Source organism: Macrosteles quadrilineatus, unplaced genomic scaffold (assembly GCF_028750875.1).
Source record: "Macrosteles quadrilineatus isolate MER2022 unplaced genomic scaffold, UCM_ALF_1.0 Scaffold_4__1_contigs__length_99947679, whole genome shotgun sequence".
NCBI lineage: Eukaryota > Metazoa > Arthropoda > Insecta > Hemiptera > Cicadellidae > Macrosteles > Macrosteles quadrilineatus.
This window is the reverse complement of record NW_026542597.1, coordinates 8,132,499-8,154,446: the sequence shown is the minus strand read 5'-3', so window position 1 is coordinate 8,154,446 and position 21,948 is coordinate 8,132,499. Positions and strand designations below refer to the sequence as shown.

The 21,948-nt window shown below is 26.5% G+C and overlaps 1 protein-coding gene across 1 annotated transcript in view; it reads left to right on the top strand.

Annotated features, from left to right (window-relative positions):
- The window catches only part of LOC128993370 (neuroligin-1-like), a 108,106-nt gene that overhangs the window by 40,060 nt on the left and 46,098 nt on the right, over positions 1-21,948 (top strand). The window contains exon 2 of the mRNA XM_054417230.1: positions 9,283-9,853. Coding sequence (XP_054273205.1) covers positions 9,749-9,853 — 105 coding nt within the window. The 5' untranslated portion in view covers positions 9,283-9,748. The remainder of the gene's footprint in view (positions 1-9,282; positions 9,854-21,948) is intronic.

The window sequence follows — 21,948 nt, the reverse complement described above, 5'->3', positions numbered from 1 at the left end:
TGGGTAATGTATTTATTTATTTGTATATGAATACTACGTTACAGACATAATGCCCAATTACAAATCAGCATTAAGGTTAGAGCCCATAAAGAAAGTCCATGCAGTCTTCTTTCGAGTACACACAACACAATTTACATAATATTTAACTAAGACTAAATAGCGAAAAAAAATAAATAATAACAAATATAATTTCATTTAAAAACCATCAATGGAAATTTTAAAAAATTAACAAGAACAAAAATCTTCATATTACGGTATTAATAATGAGTTGATTTTCAAAGTTAAGTTAATATCTCTTATCCGTTTTAAAAATGTAAGTTGAAAATACTATTATATTCTGAAATAAAATTTTTTATATAAATTGAAGAGTGTACAATAAATTCTATGAGTAACGGAATAAATACCTAATATGCAAATAAATTTTACAAATTTGATACTCAGTTCGAATATCAAATAAACTTTTGCGTATCCTACTATCCGAATATTTATCAAAGATTTATTTCTTTCAAAAAGTGTTATGCTGCCCCCGGTTAGAGCAATCCATATCAAGACTTTATTTTAGTAGGGCTTTTTAAATAAAAATGCTCCACATCGACCAAATAAATCATCAAACTGATGAGTGAATCATGTTTCTCTTTTTTATTTACTAGCCCAACCACAAGCCCCAAATTGTATTTCCTTGCCTGAAGCCAGTGAATCGTTGTGCTGACCCGCTTAAAGATTTATTTCCGAACCAAACGGTCGATTGATAGGTAGCTGTAAATAGAGTCCTTCGTGCAAGCGTAGATTAAATCAGTGAATTATTCCATCCTCCCTATTATAGTCCTATAACAAAGAAGATAATATCACGTTGCCGGACGGTGGGTTTGAACCCACGGGCAAGGATACTGAAGCTTTGTTTTCAACCTATAGCATAGACAAAATCACTCTCCAGTAGAATTTGTCTCATTATTAAAATTATATTTATTTATCATTCAACGACATGGGTATTTATATAGCATTTATGGTCTATGTATTTTTACGCAGACCATTTAGATTGTTTGGTCGAAACATTAAGGTCTTAGCAATATCGTAGCAATTATATCGTACGATTTACATGACGCAACTGGCGTATCAAGCATTGATTGATCAAATTACTATCAGTAATTACTGAGACATCCACTTAGTAGAACTGGATCTGATTACGAATTGATACGTATTGCGTAATTGCTGCATTATTGCATGTAATGATTTTCGAAACAGTACTTACGATAGTAATGTATTTATATATAGAACATGAGAGGGGAGAAGGGATAAGAGTTTGATATACAATATTTGCCTCTATAATTAAAATAATTAAACATTATAATTACAATGTAAATTGTATTTAAACATAAGTAAAAGATACCAAGCATTTAAATAGGTAATACATTGATAAAAAGGGCATAACCCAACCAAGGTTGTTGTTGATGTTATATATAGTGATTTTTAAGGATGAAAAATAAATATAAGTGGTTTGTGGACAGGGATAAGGTTAAACTTTCAGCCATGGCAGTATAGAAAAATCCATCATCACATCCTAATAATTGACACACGCTACTTCGTCAATATAACTTTACTTTTGCTCAGGGACCTGAGTCCTTGGAGGCTGGCGCCCATCTTGGATAACTTCAAACAGCTTCTGAGGATTTATTAATCTTCCAAACAATTTTTTCCAAATGCCATAATGATTATAATGTAAATATAAGGCTCTGTGTGATCAGGAATTTTCTTTGTAGTCTTGAATTGTTTTCCAAGGGAGTCCACAGAGGCTAACGGCCATCTTGGATTTGTCCACCATAAGAGCGACTGTTTATTTAGTTAATTTAAAACAGTGGTTGAAAAGGTGTAATCATTTACCTTCTCAAAATATTTTTCAAATGACAAAGTGTTTGTAATTTTAATATTTAACGCAAAGTGGGATTAACAATTTTATTTTCATTTTTTTTTATTGTTTATGTGTTAGAACGTCTAGGCTCCCAATGACTCGTAAGACTATAGCAATTGAATGTTCTGTTCCATCTTTCCTGGTGTAAAATTACCCCAAACAGGTCAATAGTGATGCATCTGTTGACGGTGTAAAAGGAAATGAGGGACGGAGTGGATTAGAGTTTCGTTTCGGGCAAAATCTATTCAACCAGAATAAAACTTCTTCCTACGTTCAGTTTTCCATAAAACATCATTGATTTACTGTACGAGTGATCAACGAGCATATTTTCTATGCTAGTTTGTGCATACATTCATTTTATTAGTTTTCAAAATCAATGATAAAACTAAACTTTCTACATCACTTGCAGTGTTTACAAAAACACCAATTCTTTAAAAGTGTTTTAACGTAAAACTTAATGTTGCGAGATATGCGCATTGCCAAACTATAATGTCAATTAGAAGGAAAGCCAGTAATTGGTATAACTGGGTTACTACCGTAATAAAAGACCATTCCATGTTTCGTGGGGTAAATATTTTTTTTATGTGTTCTTCTTAACTATACAAACTGAAATATACAGAAAACTGTTTAAATGTCCTAATGTGTTACAACTAAGTAATACAATTTTCACAATTTTATATTTATATTAAGTCTAACTCAATAAATGTTTTCTTGAGTTTAAACATTTGTACAGTGACATTTTAACGGTAGGCATCATATTTAGTACATTCGTCACCAAATTTAGTAAACTTTTTATTTAAATTAGTTAAAATAGGATCTTTGGTTTTAGGGTTTGAATATTATCAACTCTGATACTTAGCTTCTTAGTTAATTTATAGTTAGAGTTTTGAGTAGGTCATAATTTACATTTTCTTCAGAAAATCTTGAAAGAAATTAGCACAAATGCAAAATTAAAAACTTATGTTGAAGTTTTGAACTATGTCCAGAACGACTATTAACATTAAATATATTTAAACATGTCAATATAAAAATAGCATACATTATTTTAGTGACGGAAAAGAACAAAGGTACTCTACTACTCACAAAGGAACATCAAAGTCTATCATGTATATCGCGTTAGATATTCAACCGCTGTCAGATGTGGTATGTTAAGTAGATTCTTCCTTCAGGTGGTTCTCTATTTTACAAAACGCTGCTTCTTAAAAATGAATGGATACACAAAGACGACTTTTTAAATTGTATCTTAAATCGTAGTAAATTTGATAAGTAAAAGTGAAATTTAGAGTTTATGGTGTTAGAAATGTGTATCAGAACACCTAATATAGTAAAATAGTTCTTATAATTTACAGCGTAAATAAACCTGTGTTATATTGTATAAACAATTTCAGCAAGTTAGGAATATATACATATATATACAATGTTAATATTTCATTCCATTGTATTAATACACATATAATCAGAATAATAGTAATATTTACCTACATAATGTCATGTTTTAAATAGTTTACTTATGAGAAATACACCAAAAGTCCAATTTTACTTCAGCAAAATCTGGTGCAGTATGTTCCTTTTACAGTATTAATCTGCTGAAAACGAGAAAAACAGATAAATATAAATCATCGATTTTATTTTGACCAACAGAGGTGTCAAGCTCTTCGGTTCCAAACTTGTTGTTTTTGCAAAATTGCTAACTGAGATCAATGATTTGTGTTTTAAATAAGAGTCAATTTTAATCACTGTTAATGTTTTATTTCTGTTCTGTATTTTTTGTTTGCATCCGAAAGTGTATTCCTAAAGAATGTAATTATAAGTCGTACATTTAATGTATAAAAAAAAACTAGTTTTACTTAAAAAATCTAATCAGCATTATGTCAAGCTCATTTTTGATTTATTTCATAGGAAGTTTACTTGTGTAAAGTAGTTTTAATTTAAATATTTGTTTCAAAACACATTTTGGAAATAATTGTTCGTCAAATATCAGAATGTATGAGTAAATGTACCTAATTTAATGGCCATTTATTGCCACAAAAGATGACAATTTTTTTGATGGTAAATATAGCAATTGTAAAGGTCAATAAAGTTAACATAGCTATAAATTTTAAAATCTGGTAAAAAACTTAAACGTAGTTTTTTTAATTCATAAAATAAACAACCCAGCAGCTTTAACGTAATCTTTGACCATGCATTTTTACTTTTTATTACTGAACCACACGGACCGTAAGGAAATAAACTTGATTGAACAGAACGTTGCTATTCTAGACAAATGTAGATCTATTTAAAATACAACCAGTATTTTTTTACTCAAAATAAAACAAAAAATTTGACTTATAAGATAACTCTTCAGAGAATATTTTAACAGAAAACACAAATAAATATGCTTTTAAACTATGACCAGGTATAATAGGAATCAATATTCTCATATTCCAAACACTAAACCACCTACTACTTTTGTAGAAAATATATCCTTGGAATGAATTTATTAATTACCTCATATGTTTTGTACAAGCCGAGAAGAAATGTGTAATCAAAGACAAAAAAATACCTATTGATATTGTCATCTGGAACAACTCTTTTATTAGAAAAGTGATAAAAAAGAACGGAAAAAACCAACTCTTCCTTTGTTTAGTTATCTCTAAAAAAAGTGACTGAGTATCAGGTATTGAAAGCGCTGCACTCATTTCGTGAAACCAAATTTTCATATAATGTTCTACCAAAAGAAATTTTTGATAAAATTTTATTCAAAATGAATAATGATTAAATATGTCTATTACGAATATTTATTTAGGAACTTTAATTATTATTGAAGTAAATGAATACACAAACATTTGAGTAAGCATATGAAAACACAAATAAACACATCAATAAAATATGCAAATTAATAAAATAAATTGGTTTACAAATTTAACATAATCCAGCAAAATGTAATTAGTTTTTTTTACCATTAAAGTTTTATTACGTTCAACTCCAACAAAGAAGCTGCCTGAGTTTGGGATTTTAAATAAAAATCATCCCGCATCAACCAAATGTTTATCAAATAGATGAGTGAAGTAGGTTTCTCTGTTTTATTTACGAGGTCGACCACAAACCTCCAAATAGGATTTCATTGCCTGAAGCCAGAGACTCGTTATGCCGCTACCCACAATCATTGATTTCAAACCGAACGATTCATTGTACAGAAAAACTATCCATATATTTTCAGTACTATTATTTAATACTTTGCTGTAAATGTTCTTAAGAACTTTGATTATAAATTATTGTATTTAATGTGTCAGTAGGCCTATCTAGACAAAAGTGATTGTTAAGTATAATACAACTATTATGATACATTACAAAATCATTCTTATAACTATCCTTACGTTCAACGTAATTATATGATGTTGTTTTATAAATTATTAATAGTGTATTTTAATATTTAATATCTTAAATATATTTTAATACGCAATACATGGATGATAATTGGGTTTTTTTATAATAGGAATTATTTTATGTATTCAAATAATTTGATGGGTGATTAAAACAAATCCATGTAACACGTATTGTCAGATAAATAATAATCCAACAACGTTAAACAAATACATTATTTTTAAGTTTTATATACATTTATTCATAAATACGTTAATTATTTTAAGGGCAGTTACACATACTGCTAAATGTTTGTACGGAATCATTCAAAATGAGAAACTGGGGTAGAATTTGGAGGTATATTAATAATAATAGAAAAACAATTTGTAGATTTTACCTATTAAGTTGATCTATATATAACTACACTACTGTGCATACCATTGTAACACGTGCAAAGTAAGGTTATTTTTAAAAGCACAATTATTCAAACGAAATATACAATTTAAATAATGGCTAGAATGTTAGAAATGTAATTCCGAAGTGAAATCTGTGAGTAATGGTCTTGTTTAAAGTTAATTAACCAGCTTCATTACATAAACGAACGGCTAAAGCAATCTGTGTTTTGCTTGGAACACAATTATTTATGTTAACTTACACTTGACTGTTAGCAATGCTTCATTTTCTATTTGCTTATCTTAACAAACATAACATTTAAAGTAAAGTTTATTTTTGTACCCAAGAGCATCAGATTCCGTAAACATTTTTACCTTCACGTGTAGTTGGAGACCATTAGAAAAATTATTAATTATTAGTTTGAATTGCTTTATAAAGTGTGTGTTAGGGAGCAAGGTTGAATTTACATTTTAAAATATTTACTTGTATGTTTATTACATAGCTAAAACAGATTAAAAAAACTTAAAATTAAAACTTAAAAAACTTGGCCATAAAAAGGACATGTAGCATAATTGGATCCTCACCCGCAGACGACGACCTTTCGTCAATATTTTATTTATAAAATGATTGTAAAAATGTGTACACTATCATTAAATTATATATACTTAAAAAGTGTTTAAGTTGATAAAAAATGAAAAATAACCTTGTGACATGCAATGCAGATTACTGTAGCAACTAACAAATAAAAAGCAAAAATAACAAGAGACTCCAGAAGTGTAAGCGCATTAAATCAATTAATATTTTTAATAGGATCCACCCGTCTTCCAATATCGGGCAACTTTTAAAAATAAATATGTAAGTTTTTAGAGAAATCTGTGTTAAAATGATTTTAACATTATAATTAATCATTTTTCCATGCACGTAAGAAAGTTTTTGTGATTTACACAATTCTAAATAGGAACGCAAAAAGCTTATTCTTTCAAAACTGTCTTTTTAATAATATTTATATATATTGTTCATTAGAAATGATTCATTTTTATCAACATACGGTTTTAACCACTCAAGTTATCAGATCTAGGTACAAGTAAGTGTTTTATTATGGCTATATAAAAAGTCTTTGGCACCCTAGAATTTTATTTTACCATAGTAAAAGTAGGTTACTACGAAGGTCATCTTTTGCAACAAAAAAAATCTACATAATTATTTGTTCTTTGTTAAATAAATCCTTTAGGTTTAAGTTAAACAAACTGCCATCAATTCAATCAAACACTAATAAAACCTTATATAAGATAAACTAAATGTGTTAAATATATATCTACCTATAAACCCAACGACAGCTTATCATACTCACCACCATAAGCAGTTGTCCAGTCGAGCTCAAGGATTTGATTACATCAAAGGTAGCGGAACAAAGGCCGGCGTTGTCACTGTAGCCCCTAGGTTTCTGTTTAATTAACCAAACTCGACTCAACTGCAGTCTGTTGTTAAATAAGTAACAAGCGTGTCAAGACTAATTAGAGTGAAAAATAAAATTTGAAGTTTAACTTTAGTCAGTTGCCCATTTTGATCGGGTTAGCCATTGTTCTGAATATTGTGCGTGTACTGGGAAAATGTCACTATTTAAAAATGTAAAGACTCTATGCGTAAGATTGCTTAGTTATAGATGCAATGCATATTTTATTGTTATATATACACAGACGGTGCACTGTTGACGACACTCGTAAACAAACAGCCACTAATCAATTATGTTCACAAAAGTCTACTTAAAATGTCGCAGTAGTTAAATGAATTGACAATTTAACTTAAACTTTTTAAAGCGATTCGGCTTTCATTGTGGGAATAAAAAAAACAATCCTTTTGGAACCAAAACAGTTGTGTAAAGTCTTCTGTAGCGTAAATGTTCTATACAATATTGTGGGCTGTGTTTGATAAGAAAACACTGATTCTGACAAAAACCAATATCGAGGAGGCAATAAGGAAAGCCATGTGGGCTGTCGGTTGGATCTCGGTTGACATATAGATTATTTTATACCTAATATCTAGACATTAAAATTTATAATTTATTTTCAGGGATGAAAAAATAAGTGCTGTGACAATTAACTGTTTTTATTTATCTGTATTTGCTAGACGTTTCTACAATAGTACTTATAATGTACAAACTTGGAATGTTTATTAATAATTATTTGATAGTTATTTACCAATTATTGACGATTAAATAAAATATAATATTTTTTTAAGAGAAATTTATGGCGTGTACACACTCTAGGTGCACACAAAAAGTAAGAGTTTAATACAACGTATTACCTAGGGTAAATGTCTTGATACTGATAGGCCTATGCATAAACGTCGTGTTAATGCAAAAGTTTCTTACTCTGCTTGATTTAGTATATTAACTATATTAACTATTAACTAATTAACTATACTATTCAAAATGTACGTGTACTAATAAACATTATACATTTTGACCTGCAACAAATTATTAATTTAAATTTGTATAATCTTATTATAGTATTTTAACATAATTTTGCCGTACAAGAATGGTTTTCTCACATTACAAACATTAAACATAAACAACAACTGATACAAATAAAAACATAAAAGAATAACAAAATAAGTAATAACTTAAATAGTGTAGTGCTAGCTGTGTGGATTCATTATATTAACTGTAAGATACAAAAATTCTCCATAATGACGAGAATTTTAATGTGATTGAGATTTCAAAATAGTAGTGGAGAAGCAAATATTTAAGGAACGTTTTGTGTGAAATATCGTCCGATCGAGCGTTTTATTGCATTCCTCGATCTGTGGTCATCGCTTCAGGCTGCATTCCTATCTGATGGCATTCAATCTTACCTTTAAACCCACCTTGTGGCATTCGTTACAAACAGTATCGCGGAGTGGTCTGGTAACTTTTCAGGGATAATATTTACCTTCTTTGATCCTAAAATCAATTTTGAAGTAAAAAAATACTGAGTTATATGATTTATTATTTATCTTTTATTATTGTTGGCTTATTATTTATAAACTAGCATTCATTGTTTATAAAATAAAAATAAATATTTATAAAATATTATCAATAACATTAATACTTTTACCCGTCGTAAACTGAGAATTTTATTTGTCAATAGTGCCATCGTTTTACAAATCACAAGTAGTATACAGAAAGATGGTTTACAGTACAATAAATAAATAGTGTAATAACCATAAACTATGATAAATTCCCACTATGCTATCAATATTAATTTTTTTCTAGCTTTGGTAACTGCCTCATACAAGACAATTTTGGCCTACTGTTACAAAAATAATTTTACACATTTTTAAAACCACTTCTGAGCTCCCTCCAACCATTAAGCACATTTTATACGTCCGAACACTTTACTCAATTCCCGTCCATTATCTAGTTATATACGCTATTACATGCTGTGAAAAACTAACCGGGCGCTGGGAACCAGCTTAAATAGTAGTGAAATAGTAGTGGATGCAGTAAAGAACACGACACTGTCCTAATCTGAAACTTTCTTGACTCTGGTGGGAGCACAATGGAGACTCACATTTACGGACAGCCTTCGTATTTACAAGGCTTTCCTTAACATATTACACAATTTAGAGTTATACAAATATCTTGTATTTTTATGTTTCAGATTGATGCTGTGAACACCAAGACCTCAGATGGTACAGCCAACACTTCATTAACAGGAAATACAACATTATATCTTTTAGTTTTACTAGCATCGTTTTGGTCAGAGTCAGTGCGTGTATCATAAATGGAAACAAAAATCGGAAGTTTGCGCATTTAGTTCCTACCGTCAGCTGAAACCTAGTTGTATTCGTGTGTTGTACTGCACGTTTTAAAGAGTAGTAACAGTCAAGCCTCTAGGCAGCGCTATCGTGTGTTGTTAGAATCCTGGTACCGGAACGTTAGGAAACCGACGCACAGCGCTAGTGTTCGTTCTGCTAGTGTCGAAGTGTTGATTGGCCTACAATCACGTGGTGCCAGCAGTGCGCAGTCGCAGTGTCGGAGTGGGGCGGGCATGTAGCGACGCTAGCGCTACAGTGGCAATGATGTGATGGAGTGGGGGGGCGGGAGGGGCATGGCCGCTGCTGACCATGTGGACATGTCTCCTCTATGTGCTTACGTCTATCGTCCTCGTCAACAGCGGACCAAGATACAGCTCTCGCATTGTAGACACACAGTCCGGAGCTATCAGAGGAGTAAGTAGTATATAAAAACAAATTCTTAAGTTGATTTTTTTTCAAAGTTCTGTGGATGTTTAGGTTTCAGTGTTCATGCCTTGATTGTAATATAAAGTACTCTATATGAGTCAAAACAAACCTATGGCTACGCAAGTGTTGATGAGAAATAGTGTCTGGTTCAATCTGTATTTGTTGGATGGATTCATCAATGAATGGATACTACAGTATAGTAGTAGTTAGCTTATACTTCTATGTATGGGTTATAAACCTTAAATAGTCTTCGGATACTGAAGAAGGCTATAAAGATAAGCTGTAGCATTTTTTTAACAACCTAAAGAATATGCAGATCACATGGAACGTTGAAGTCAAAATAAAATTTTCTCATTTAGTACTTATTTTGGTACTTTGACATTCGGTGTAACTTAAAAGATAAAATTTAATAAAAAATAAAGTTAATAATAAATTTTACTTTCAATTTGATTCGCCTATAGGTAATTTAAGTTTGCACTCACTGTCATTGACTCAATTGGATCTAACAATGTCTAAATATTTCGAAACTACCCTAAAAATAACTAGGCCTATATGCTTGAGTGTGTGAGGTTATAATTCAATTAATAGTAAAAGTTAAGTGAGCTGAAATGTCTAAGATAAATATATAATTGAATGTGTGTTTTTTAACCCTCGTCAAAAACTAATAGTAATTTTTAGTTCAGGGAGATAGTTCATGTAGGTAGTTCAAAATAAATAAACTTTTGAATAGGATTTTACTGGTTATATACCAATAATACATATAAAAATTCGATAAATAAAATACCTCGTTCAACTCATCACTAACTGATATATTGACACCTATACTGTTAACATTTACAGGATGGTAAATACTTCTTCTTGCAAAATATTTTATGATGACAATCAATTTCGACAATCTACTCGATCATCTGGCCCAACTGGAACCGGGTCCGATTAAATAAAAACCTTATGAATAAAATTAAAACGAGTTATTTCATTAAAAATAAATATTCTGTGATCAAAGATATAGTGTCTATATAAATACAGCCCTATTATAATTTCGAGTTCTACCAAATACTTACAATTCTTCCGTCTCTTGGTTTATAAAAGACATCATTTTATACAACAAAATAATATAAATTAAAATTCTTCCTGGTGCAAAATAACATAAATCTTGTATTATTATACAATGTCCATTTTGCTCCCACTTTGCATCATAGAGTATTATCGCGGAATGGTCTATAGTAACGGCGTGCAAAGTGCCGCTGGTGGTATAAAATATCGGCAACACCATTAAGGTGGAAAGGTTGACGATGTTAGACGATTTACGTCCCAAGGATATCTTAACGATGGATTGTCCCTGCTTTTGAGTACTTAGGATAACTCCTGGTCGTAAAACGGAAATTACAGAACAATTACTGAACGTATATACTTTGGTTTGTCTTACCAATAAGAATTGTCATCCCTTGGTATTTAAAACGGTTTTGCAAGATGTTTATTTATTGCTTAAATAATTAAACAAAAAATAAATATATAATTTATCCTTAAATTTACACTAGAAGAGATTACGCCAAATTATGTAATCACAATTTAATCTTTAAAAACAAAAATTACCACACTAGATACTTCTACATGTATGAAGGTAAGGCACTAACGAATCCCTTCACAATTTCATCATTTCATCCAATAATTTTTTGTTTGTTTGTACCTTTTATCTACTTTGTAAGAGAAAGTATTTAAAACTGCACTTAGTAGATCCATTGATACCTATTTTAGTTTGTACAGATTTGACTGTTTTTTAAACTTCATCTTAATTGAGGTGAATATATTATTGTTATACATTACTAGCTACAGAATCATTCATTGTAGAGTATATGTTCAATATATATATTTGAGTTTCATTACAAATTTATCTGTGTAGAAGAATTTTACAAAATACAATGACTGAGCCATGGTTTTAGACTGATTAATTTTAGATCTATTTTTAGACAGCTAAAGAGTAATTATGCTGCTGAGATGCACAATGCAATCTTAGCTCCTTCCAATCAGTTCATGACATAATGAAGCTACGCTGAGTCATTGTTAAAGACAAATCGGTCGTTCAATTGACGGATCATTAGAGTTAAATTGGAAAACAATAGTTAACGTTTTTAAGTGGTTAAGTTTTAAGTTTAACGGTTTTAAGTTTTAAGAGACCTTTAAATGCATTGCAATAAGAACCGACATTATTAAGTTAAGTTTAAACAGTTATAGTTTAGGTACTTTTTCTAAGCTCTTATACGTTAATAGTGCATGATGATAATAATTATTACCAAAAGATTATTTGATCTTTGATTTGCTAAATAAGCCAACATTTTACTTAGAATTATTGAATAGTGATTTTTAATAAAAATAATGGTCCATATTATTCCTAATATTTATATATCTTTACAAATATGTTCAAGTTATCTTCGAATTTATATTAACACTTAGAATAACGCTTATATTTATGATTAAAACTTAGATTCAAGCATTAAGGATTCCATTGCTAAAATAATGAAATACACATATGAAGTTAAAAATATGAATGAAGTATTGGAATCGTAAATCAGTTTGAATTAAATTTGGCATTCACTCACTATTGAAGAAATTAGTTTTAAAACAAATAATAATATATGGAAAGTTAATATTTTCTCTTAAATTCAAACAAAAACATGGCAATTTTATTAAATTTATTTTATTAATAAGTATAATATCGAAATGTTTATCAATAACTGCAATAACTGTAGGCTATATCAACAAGCTTATTGCTATTATTGTTAGTCTCTACTTCGTCAATATTCATAGTTATTATTGTTCCTGCATGTTAACTAGTCTTTACTCTTTATTGCCACTTGCTGTGACATTTATCATATATTTATTTTCTCAACTTTGTTTCGTTAATTCTAAGTGTAGGTAGTAGATAGCTGTAATGGTCACACGCATGTATTATTACGTCATCTTTTTTTGGCCATCTGTAAAAAATTGCAATGTATGTACAATGTAAAATGGTGTTTACCGTATATGGATAAATAAATAAATAAACAAGCTTCAAGTAAATACCGAGACTAAGGATAATACTCACTGGTATACTGAAAACTCACTGGCAATACTTGAAATTAAAGTACCTACTGATTTCAGTTTTTCCCTTATTTTATTCAATATATAAAATTTATATTATTTGAAAAAGAATTTCACCTTTGAATTACGCTCTAAGGGTTTTGACTTTCCCAAAAGTAGATTCTACTTAGTTTACAGTTTAGACTTGAATACTTGTGTATGAGTAGATAGTAATGTACCAATCCTAGACCAAAAAAGGAAGACTTTAATAATTTAATGAAATTTGTTGTTTTTCAATACTAATATGTTAAATTTTTGCCTCTTTTAGGCCAATTTCTAACATTTTCATATTTTTCTAGAAAAAGTATATAATTTTGATGAAATTTTCATGAATATGTCTATATTTTCCATAAAATTGACTACAAAACAAAATGTTTTTAAAAACAAGTAAAATTTTAAAATTTAATGAGTAGTTTTTATACAAATTTAACTAAAACAGTTTCTTTATCTTTGAATGTTTTAATTTCAGTAATAATTAAGTTTAAATCTTTTTTATTTAATTCTTTAATTGTTTTTTCATCAAATATATTAATAAATCTATGAGGCAAATGAACTTTACATTTTTCTAATTCAACAATAACTGTTGGTCCATATTTATCTTTAACTTTTTCAAATTTTTCTATTTTATATTTTGTATTCAATTCTAAACTTTTTATTGGTTTATATTCTTTGAATTTACATTCTCCAATATTATTAATCTCTTCTAGTAGATCCATTTATTACAAAAATAATTATAGAAATTTTAAACAGTTAATAATTGAAATATATGAAAAGAATTTTAAATAATAAATTCCATAAATTTAATAATTTATTTAATAATTAAACCTTAAATAAACCTTTACAAACTTGTTTTTTTAATCAATTAATCTACTTCAAGATTTTTATGATATAAAAAACTTTAATAATTTTAATAAATTTCATGTTTTTTAATAGTTTATTTAATAATTAAACCTTTATAAACTCATTTTTAATCATTTATTAACGCGTCGCAAAAATCGCGACGCGTCAAATATTTAATAAATTCCATAAATTTAATAATTTATTTGATAATTAAACCTTAAATAAACCTTTACAAACTTGTTTTTTTAATCAATTAATCTACTTCAAGATTTTTATGATATAAAAAACTTTAATAATTTTGATAAATTTCATATTTTTTAATAGTTTATTTAATAATTAAACCTTTATAAACTCATTTTTAATCATTTATTAACGCGTCGCGATTTTTGCGACGCGTCAAATATTTAATAAATTCCATAAATTTAATAATTTATTTGATAATTAAACCTTAAATAAACCTTTACAAACTTGTTTTTTCAATCAATTAATCTACTCTAAGATTTTTATGGTATAAAAAAACTTTAATAATTCTAATAAATTTCATGTTTTTTAATAGTTTATTTAATAATTAAACCTTTATAAACTCATTTTTTATCATTTATTAACGCGTCGCAAATAAACTATTAAAAAATATGAAATTTATCAAAATTATTAAAGTTTTTTATATCATAAAAATCATGATGTAGTTTAACTGATTAAAAAAACAAGTTTATAAAGGTTTATTTAAGGTTTAATTATCAAAAATATCTTTTTATATATTTCAATTGTGAAATCATAAAAATGTTAACAAAATGATAATCTTAAGATAAAAAGATAAGTATTGATTTAAATTGAAAATAAATATCACCAATGAAAAGCTTGTTAAAAATTAATGCTATTTCATATATTATACATTTCTGTACGATTAAAGATAAAGTAAAAATCAACAAAAATAAATTGTGTTGTAAATATAATCTTATTGAAGGAATATTAGTCTATAGCCTAATTTGTTTGGTCGATCTTTTTATGAAAATAAGTGATTGAATAAAATAATAACCAGTTGAATGTTAGTAAATTGCAGTGTGGATTAAAATAATTATTTTGATTTATCTAAACTAATCGAAAAGTATTTTATAATTAATGCTTAAAATGTATAATCAATGGTTAAATAGTTAGCTAATGAAACTAGCCGATTGAACAAAAAAAAGTGTCAAGTTAGCAAAAATCTCGTCATTAGCTATCATAATGGGTGTGGCTCTGTCGACTGGCTGATTTTCTATGTATATTCTCATTTTGTTTTATGAAGAAATATTTAAAATAAGAGTTTATTGATGGTAAAAGTTTATTATTTATTGATTGAAGATGAAGTATAAAGAAGATTAACTATGAAAATTGTGAAACTATCGTGTTGTGAAGTGAAATGTGTTTGAAGTGTTCATCACCATATTTGGATTGTTCAAGTGTTTTTAACTAATATTTTAATAAGTAAAAGTGATTTATTGAACTATTTATAGACTATTTTTATTGTTTGTAATCATAACTTGTTTATAAAACAATCAGAATTTTCAAGGTCAAGTGATTGCTGCTTTGTTTGATAGTTTTTTGCCAAACCATATGATATTCAAGGACAGTGTGCTTCTAAAGCACGCTTTGATAAATCTGAATTGTACAGTAAATATTTTGTGTAAAAAAATTTAAGTGACTGTGCTGTTTTATTTGACAGTTTTTTTTTTTGCCAAACCAAATGATGTTCAACGAAAGCGTGCATTGAATGCACGCTTTGATAAATCTGAAATGTTCAGTAAATATTATTTGTTTATGTTTGTGTGAGTTATTTTGAATTCCTATTCAGTAATTTAACTGTTAATATCGAATGTTTCAACTTATTATTCGATTGTTAGTATCGAATGAAATTATTTGAAATATATTGTATGTTATAACTTGAGTGTTTTTAAACCAATCTTAACCAAATTTGAAACATACACTCATTGAATATTAAAGAATGTTTTTGACTTATGTTAAGGGTAGTTTCATCCCTTATTTTGTATTTTATTTATAAAAATGTAAAAAATTATTGAATAATTCTAAAACTTAAAAATTATGAAAAATTATGTTTAAAATCAATGTTTTTACTAAAATTTTCCAATTTAGGGTGAACTACCCTTAAACTAAAAACCTTAATAACTTCTTTGTTTTTAAAGATATTTTCATGAAATTTGGTATGATATATCTATAAGGTAAGTACAAATTTATTAAATAATAAAATTTAAAATATTTATTTCTTGTGACCTTGAAAATCAAAAATTTTTATTTATTAATATTTTTTTATGAAACAAATTTTAAATTAACAATAGTAGTCTCATTATTCATAAAATATAATAATATTTTGAAAAATATGTCAAAAAGTAGTAAATAAATGTTGGTTTTATAATAATTTTATTTGATTTCAGTTATATCATTTTTAATCACATTATACTCTAATAATCTTTCAGACACAACAACCACATAGCAATTAGTTTTACTAGCAACAGTTATATCATAATCAAAATCCATATTTATAATAATATCATTCTTTGAACCAGAAATATTAACAGGAGTTTTTGTTGTATCAATCACATATAATGGTCTATTTTCAATGAATTCTGTTGGATCATAATACATTTCACTATTGTTATAATAAACCTTTTTATAATCTTGATACATTTGATATACAATTCTAAATTTTTCATTATTTATATCTAGATTTATTAATTCATCAGGATAATAGTGACCATTTAATTTTACTCTAATATTTTTAATATACATACTATCAAATTTTGAAGTGTCATATAATTGATCATTAGTTCTACCTTTTTGAAAACCAATTATTATAAATTTTGGATTATAGATGTTTCGATAAATATTTGTTATATCAAAACTAACTGTTTTTCCAGTTATTGTCTTTTGTTCAATACATTGCCAATGATTAAAGTGAAATAGTATTTTTTCTTTTTTAGTTATTTCATTAATATATTGAATTTTACTTGTAGTTTTATACTCAATTATTGGAACTCTAATAAAAAAGTCATCAATAATTATTTTTCCAGCACTTGGTAATGTAGTATCATCAAAAGTTCCATCAACTTTTTTAGTTTTCCATCTAAAAATGGCATCATTATCTTCAGATCTAACAAAACATATATTGAATCCTCCTTTGTATATTGGAACATTAACATTTTCAAAGAAACCTAATCCAAAATGTGATAGATTACCCACAGCTTCAAATGTTTTTTTGAAATCTGATTGAAATCCATTACAAATGTCTGCTTCTGTTTTTGAATAAGTAACAGTACCTTTTATTGTACTTAATTGTCCAGGATATTCAATTTCCTCAATTAATTTATTATGTTTTCTAATTTCAATTTTTGAAAATAAGAATGGTACAAAATTATTAATCAACTTTACATTATCTGTAGCACCATAGTCTCTATCATCAGATTTTTTTAGTGTTCCTGAAATATAAAATTGAAATTTAGATGTACAAAAACCATCTCCAAAATCAATATTAAATTCAGTTTTTTTGTTTGGTTCATTCAAATGTAGTTTAGATAAAGGATAAAAATTTTTATATTCAGCTCTTTCAATTTCATAAGTATTAGCCATTTATTAAGGAGAAATTTATCAAAAAAATATGGAAAGAAAAAGGTTTTTTAAAACCAGTAAAATTTTTGTAATAAAGAATAGTTTTATAAATCTTTTTGGAATAATTTAATCAATCTCGTCATAATCCATTTTTTCTTTAAACTGTTCAATATTCAGTGCATGATCTATGATGAATTTTGCTGATATATTTTGATATTGTAACACTATTTCCCAATCCAAATCATTTTTATATTTATCAATAAAATCTTCATCTAAATTTTGATACTTACAAACCAAATTAATATAAGCATTAAGTTGATAATTAATAAACTCATCAATAAATTGTATACTTAATGTTTGATATTGTGCAATTTTTTCCCAATTTAGTTTATTTTGAAACAATCTGATCATATCTTCATTCAATTCATATTTTTCTGAAATAATATCCCAATCTTCATTGGTTAATAGAAATTGGTTTCTGATAATGAAATAATCAAATGAATTATATAGAGCCATTTATTAGGAGGAAATTTTTGTAAAACTACTTTTCTTTGAATTACATATACAACATTTTGCTTTAACCATATTTTTATTTTTTAATTTTATTGTTTGAATGTCTTTAGAATTGGTTTTTTGTTTACATTTAAGACAGTAAATAAACTCCATTTATATAGTATAAATTATTGATCTTCTTGGTTTTCTGTATTAAGTTTATCTTCTAATATTTGTGCTAATCCAGCAGTTACTAATCTTATTTTTTCAGCAAGTTTATCTTCAAGTTGTTTTTCTAAATCTTCAACATACATTTTTAGATTAAATAATGAATTAACCAATTCATTTAAATCCTGTTTAGTTTTTGAATGATCATTACCAACCTTAATAATAGAATTTAAAACTTCATTTAACTCAGATTTTATAACAACATCATAATCATTAATACTTGGTTTTACATTAACAATTCTTCTAGAATTAATACTTAAATAATTTTTAGATAAACTAATAGCATTAACCAAATTATTAGTTTTCTTAATATGGTTTTTTAAATCCTTATTAATATCATTAAAAATGGAATTTAATTTTGAATTAATATAATCATTTTTTACTTCAATTAAATCTTTTTTCTGTCTACCAAATAGATCAAATATATTTAATGAATCCATATTTATTAAGAATTAATTTATTGATTATGTTATCAAATCTTGTATTTTTATTCAACTCATTTAATACAAAAACACACAAATGACCACATATAGGTGGATCATCATAATTTTGAATTTGTGAATCATTAAAAAATATATTGTCTTTTCCTAAATATTTAACAATTTCCTTAAAAGGTGTATTAACAATTTTTCCATAAGAATCAAAGTAATATTTAATTTTATCTTTTTTATAATAACATATCCAATGAGTTCCATTACCAGAAAATGAATCTAAATTGACTATACCACATTCAAATTTATTAACAGTTTTTGGAAGCATATCTCTCATAAAAACACCTCTAAAATTCTTAATATTTTGACATAATTTTTCTAAATCAGCTAAAGTCAATGGGTTGAAATTTTTTTCTTAACATATTTTAATGTTTTTTCATCTAATCCAGATCCTTTTACATTAGCTAATTCTTGATCTAACCAATTTATAAATTCTCTAAATTTTGGAATAACATTGTCTTTTACTACTTTAGCTCCTCTTCTAACTTTTGGTGTTAAACTATTTATGCCAGGAATATAATCAGCAACATTTAATATTTCATTTAATAAACCACCATCTTTTATTTGTTTAAGTTGATTATAAGAAAATTCAAGTCTTAATCCAGTATTTAATTTTTTATGTTTTTCTAATTTATTCAATTGTCTTTTAGTTAATAATAATACATCATTACCATTTTTAAATTGATCTATTTCAAATTGTATAGTCAAATTTTTATTTTTCTTAAAAGCAGATTTAATTTTAGATTTTTGATAATCAGTTAAATTTACCTTAACTTTCTCCATTTATATAGGTTAAAATTTTAATCCTATTTCTAATCCCATTCCAAATTTTCTTTTTAACCACATAGCACCTGATGTTGGTAAAGCAACTAATCTTTCACCTATATCATGATCACTAGATGTTGCTATATCCCATGCTTTATCTTGTAATATTTTATCAGCAATATCATTTCTAGATTCTGTATCTTTATGATCTCTATAAAATATATCATGTTCTTTAGCAGCTTTATCTAAATCATTTATTCCAGGATCACCTCTTTTTAATCTTTTTTGTAGCTTAGTTCCAGGTCCTAGATATTGAAAACCAGGTACATGCAATTCAAATGGTAAATTATTTATAAAATCATTTAATAATCCTGAACCTATAATTGGTGATGTTATAGTTGGTAATATTCTTTTTAAATATTTTATACCATCAGGTTTTTCAATTAATTCATCTAATTTGTTTGAAATAAAATCTTTAATAGCCCTTTTTTCATTGATAAAGTTATTATTTCCAGCTTTTTCTTGAGCATATATATAATTGATTATACTTTCTAATTTGTTTAAATCATCAATATATCTGTATTCAATTTTATTTTCTGAATATTTTCTTATACCAGATCCTTCAATATTTCCTTTAGAATCCCAAATAAATTTAATCAAATTCATATATTTATTACCTTTACTTGATTTTGGTTTTCTAGTACTTGGATCATTATTTTTATAAATTGAATCTGTTTCCCATAAAATTTTTGAGTAATTATTTAAATCATCTTGACTATATAAATTATCATCTGGTTTGTCTTTATATGTCAATAATCTCCATAAACCTTGAGTGCCAGTATATGTTTTACCATTAACAAGTAAATCATCATTATCAATTACTATTATTTTATCACCAATCATAAATGATTTTTTATGTTTATCCCAATACAAACCAAATTTATCATCTTTTGCTCTAGGTAAATATTTTTGTGCAATTGGACCAATGATTTTATTTAATATTTGAGGTGAAACAATATTTGGATCTATAAATGTTGATTCTTCTTCAATAATTTGTTCTCTTATTGGTCTAAATGGAGTACTTGAAGGTAACATAAATTCTTCTTCAGATTGTGGTATTGATATGTTTGCAAATTGATTAACAATAGGTACTAAATCCATTAAATTTTTATTTTCATTTAAAACATCACCAATTTTATTTTCTACTTTACCAATTGCAGATGTTATTGGTTCATATGCTTTTTGTTTAATTTGTTCATAATTTTCATCAATTTTAATCTGATTTTTAAATTCTTTTATTAATTTTTTTTCAATTTCATCTAACTTCTTAGCCTTGTCGACAGTTATGTTATCCATTTATTAAAAGAAAAAATATGTTAACATAAACATAAATGATGTTAACATAAACATAAACCGTGTTAACATAAACATAAACTATGTCGATTAAGCACAATCAACACTACACTAATGATTAATATGAATAAAACAAAAATAATAAGTAAATCTAAAATTAAACACAAACACATCATTTTTTATTTTCTGTAAATTTAATAAGAAAAATAAACACTAAAGATAAGGCAAATATTATTATAATAAATACTTTATCAACAATTATATCAAGCATACACCACATTTATTTAGAAGAAAATTTTATATTAGAAAACTTATTCATATATTTTCCTTCATTTGTTTTTAATAACAAATTCATAGTTAAAAATCCATAATTTTCTTTCCAACAATCATTACAAATATCCTTAAATTCATTAAATGACATATCAGAACCTACAAAATGATCAAAAATTTGTTTTATATAATGATTATTTTGCTTAAAAATACATAACATATTTAAATTATTCCTTATCAATTTAATGTCAACTTTTGAATAACATTGTGAAAGATAAATACATGATATGTTTTTATGTCTACCCATTACAAAACACTCTTTTATTTTATCTTGATTTTCTAAAATACAATCATCAAAAACAATTAATGAATTTGGTTTACAATCATTTAATGAAATTATATCTTCACATGAACCAAAGAAATTTGCAACTTTTTTGTTAATGTTCATTTCAATATTTTTAAATCTATGTTGTAATTTTATATATGCAGGCTGCTCTAGTGATTTACTAAAAACATATAAATTTGTGTATGGTATCAATCTTTTATAGATGAAATTTAATAGTAATGTTGTTTTACCAGAACCACTTGATCCTATTATTAACAATCTAATTGGTTGATTATTCTTGATTTTTTCATCATATGTATCAAATTTTATCTTATTTTTTTCCTTTAAAAAATTTTCCATTTAAATAAGATGAAATTATTTAAAATTACAGGCAATTCTTCAAAGATTGAACTAAGATTAGAACATCCAATTCATTTGGATGGAAATTATAGTATTGGTCTTTGTGGATTTTATTCAGATAATTTTGTATTAAATGTACCAAATGATTATACAAATGTATATGGTTTTACTATTTAGAATGGTGAAAAAGAAATAAATCAATATTTTAATTTAAACAAAGGATATCACACATTAGAAACTAT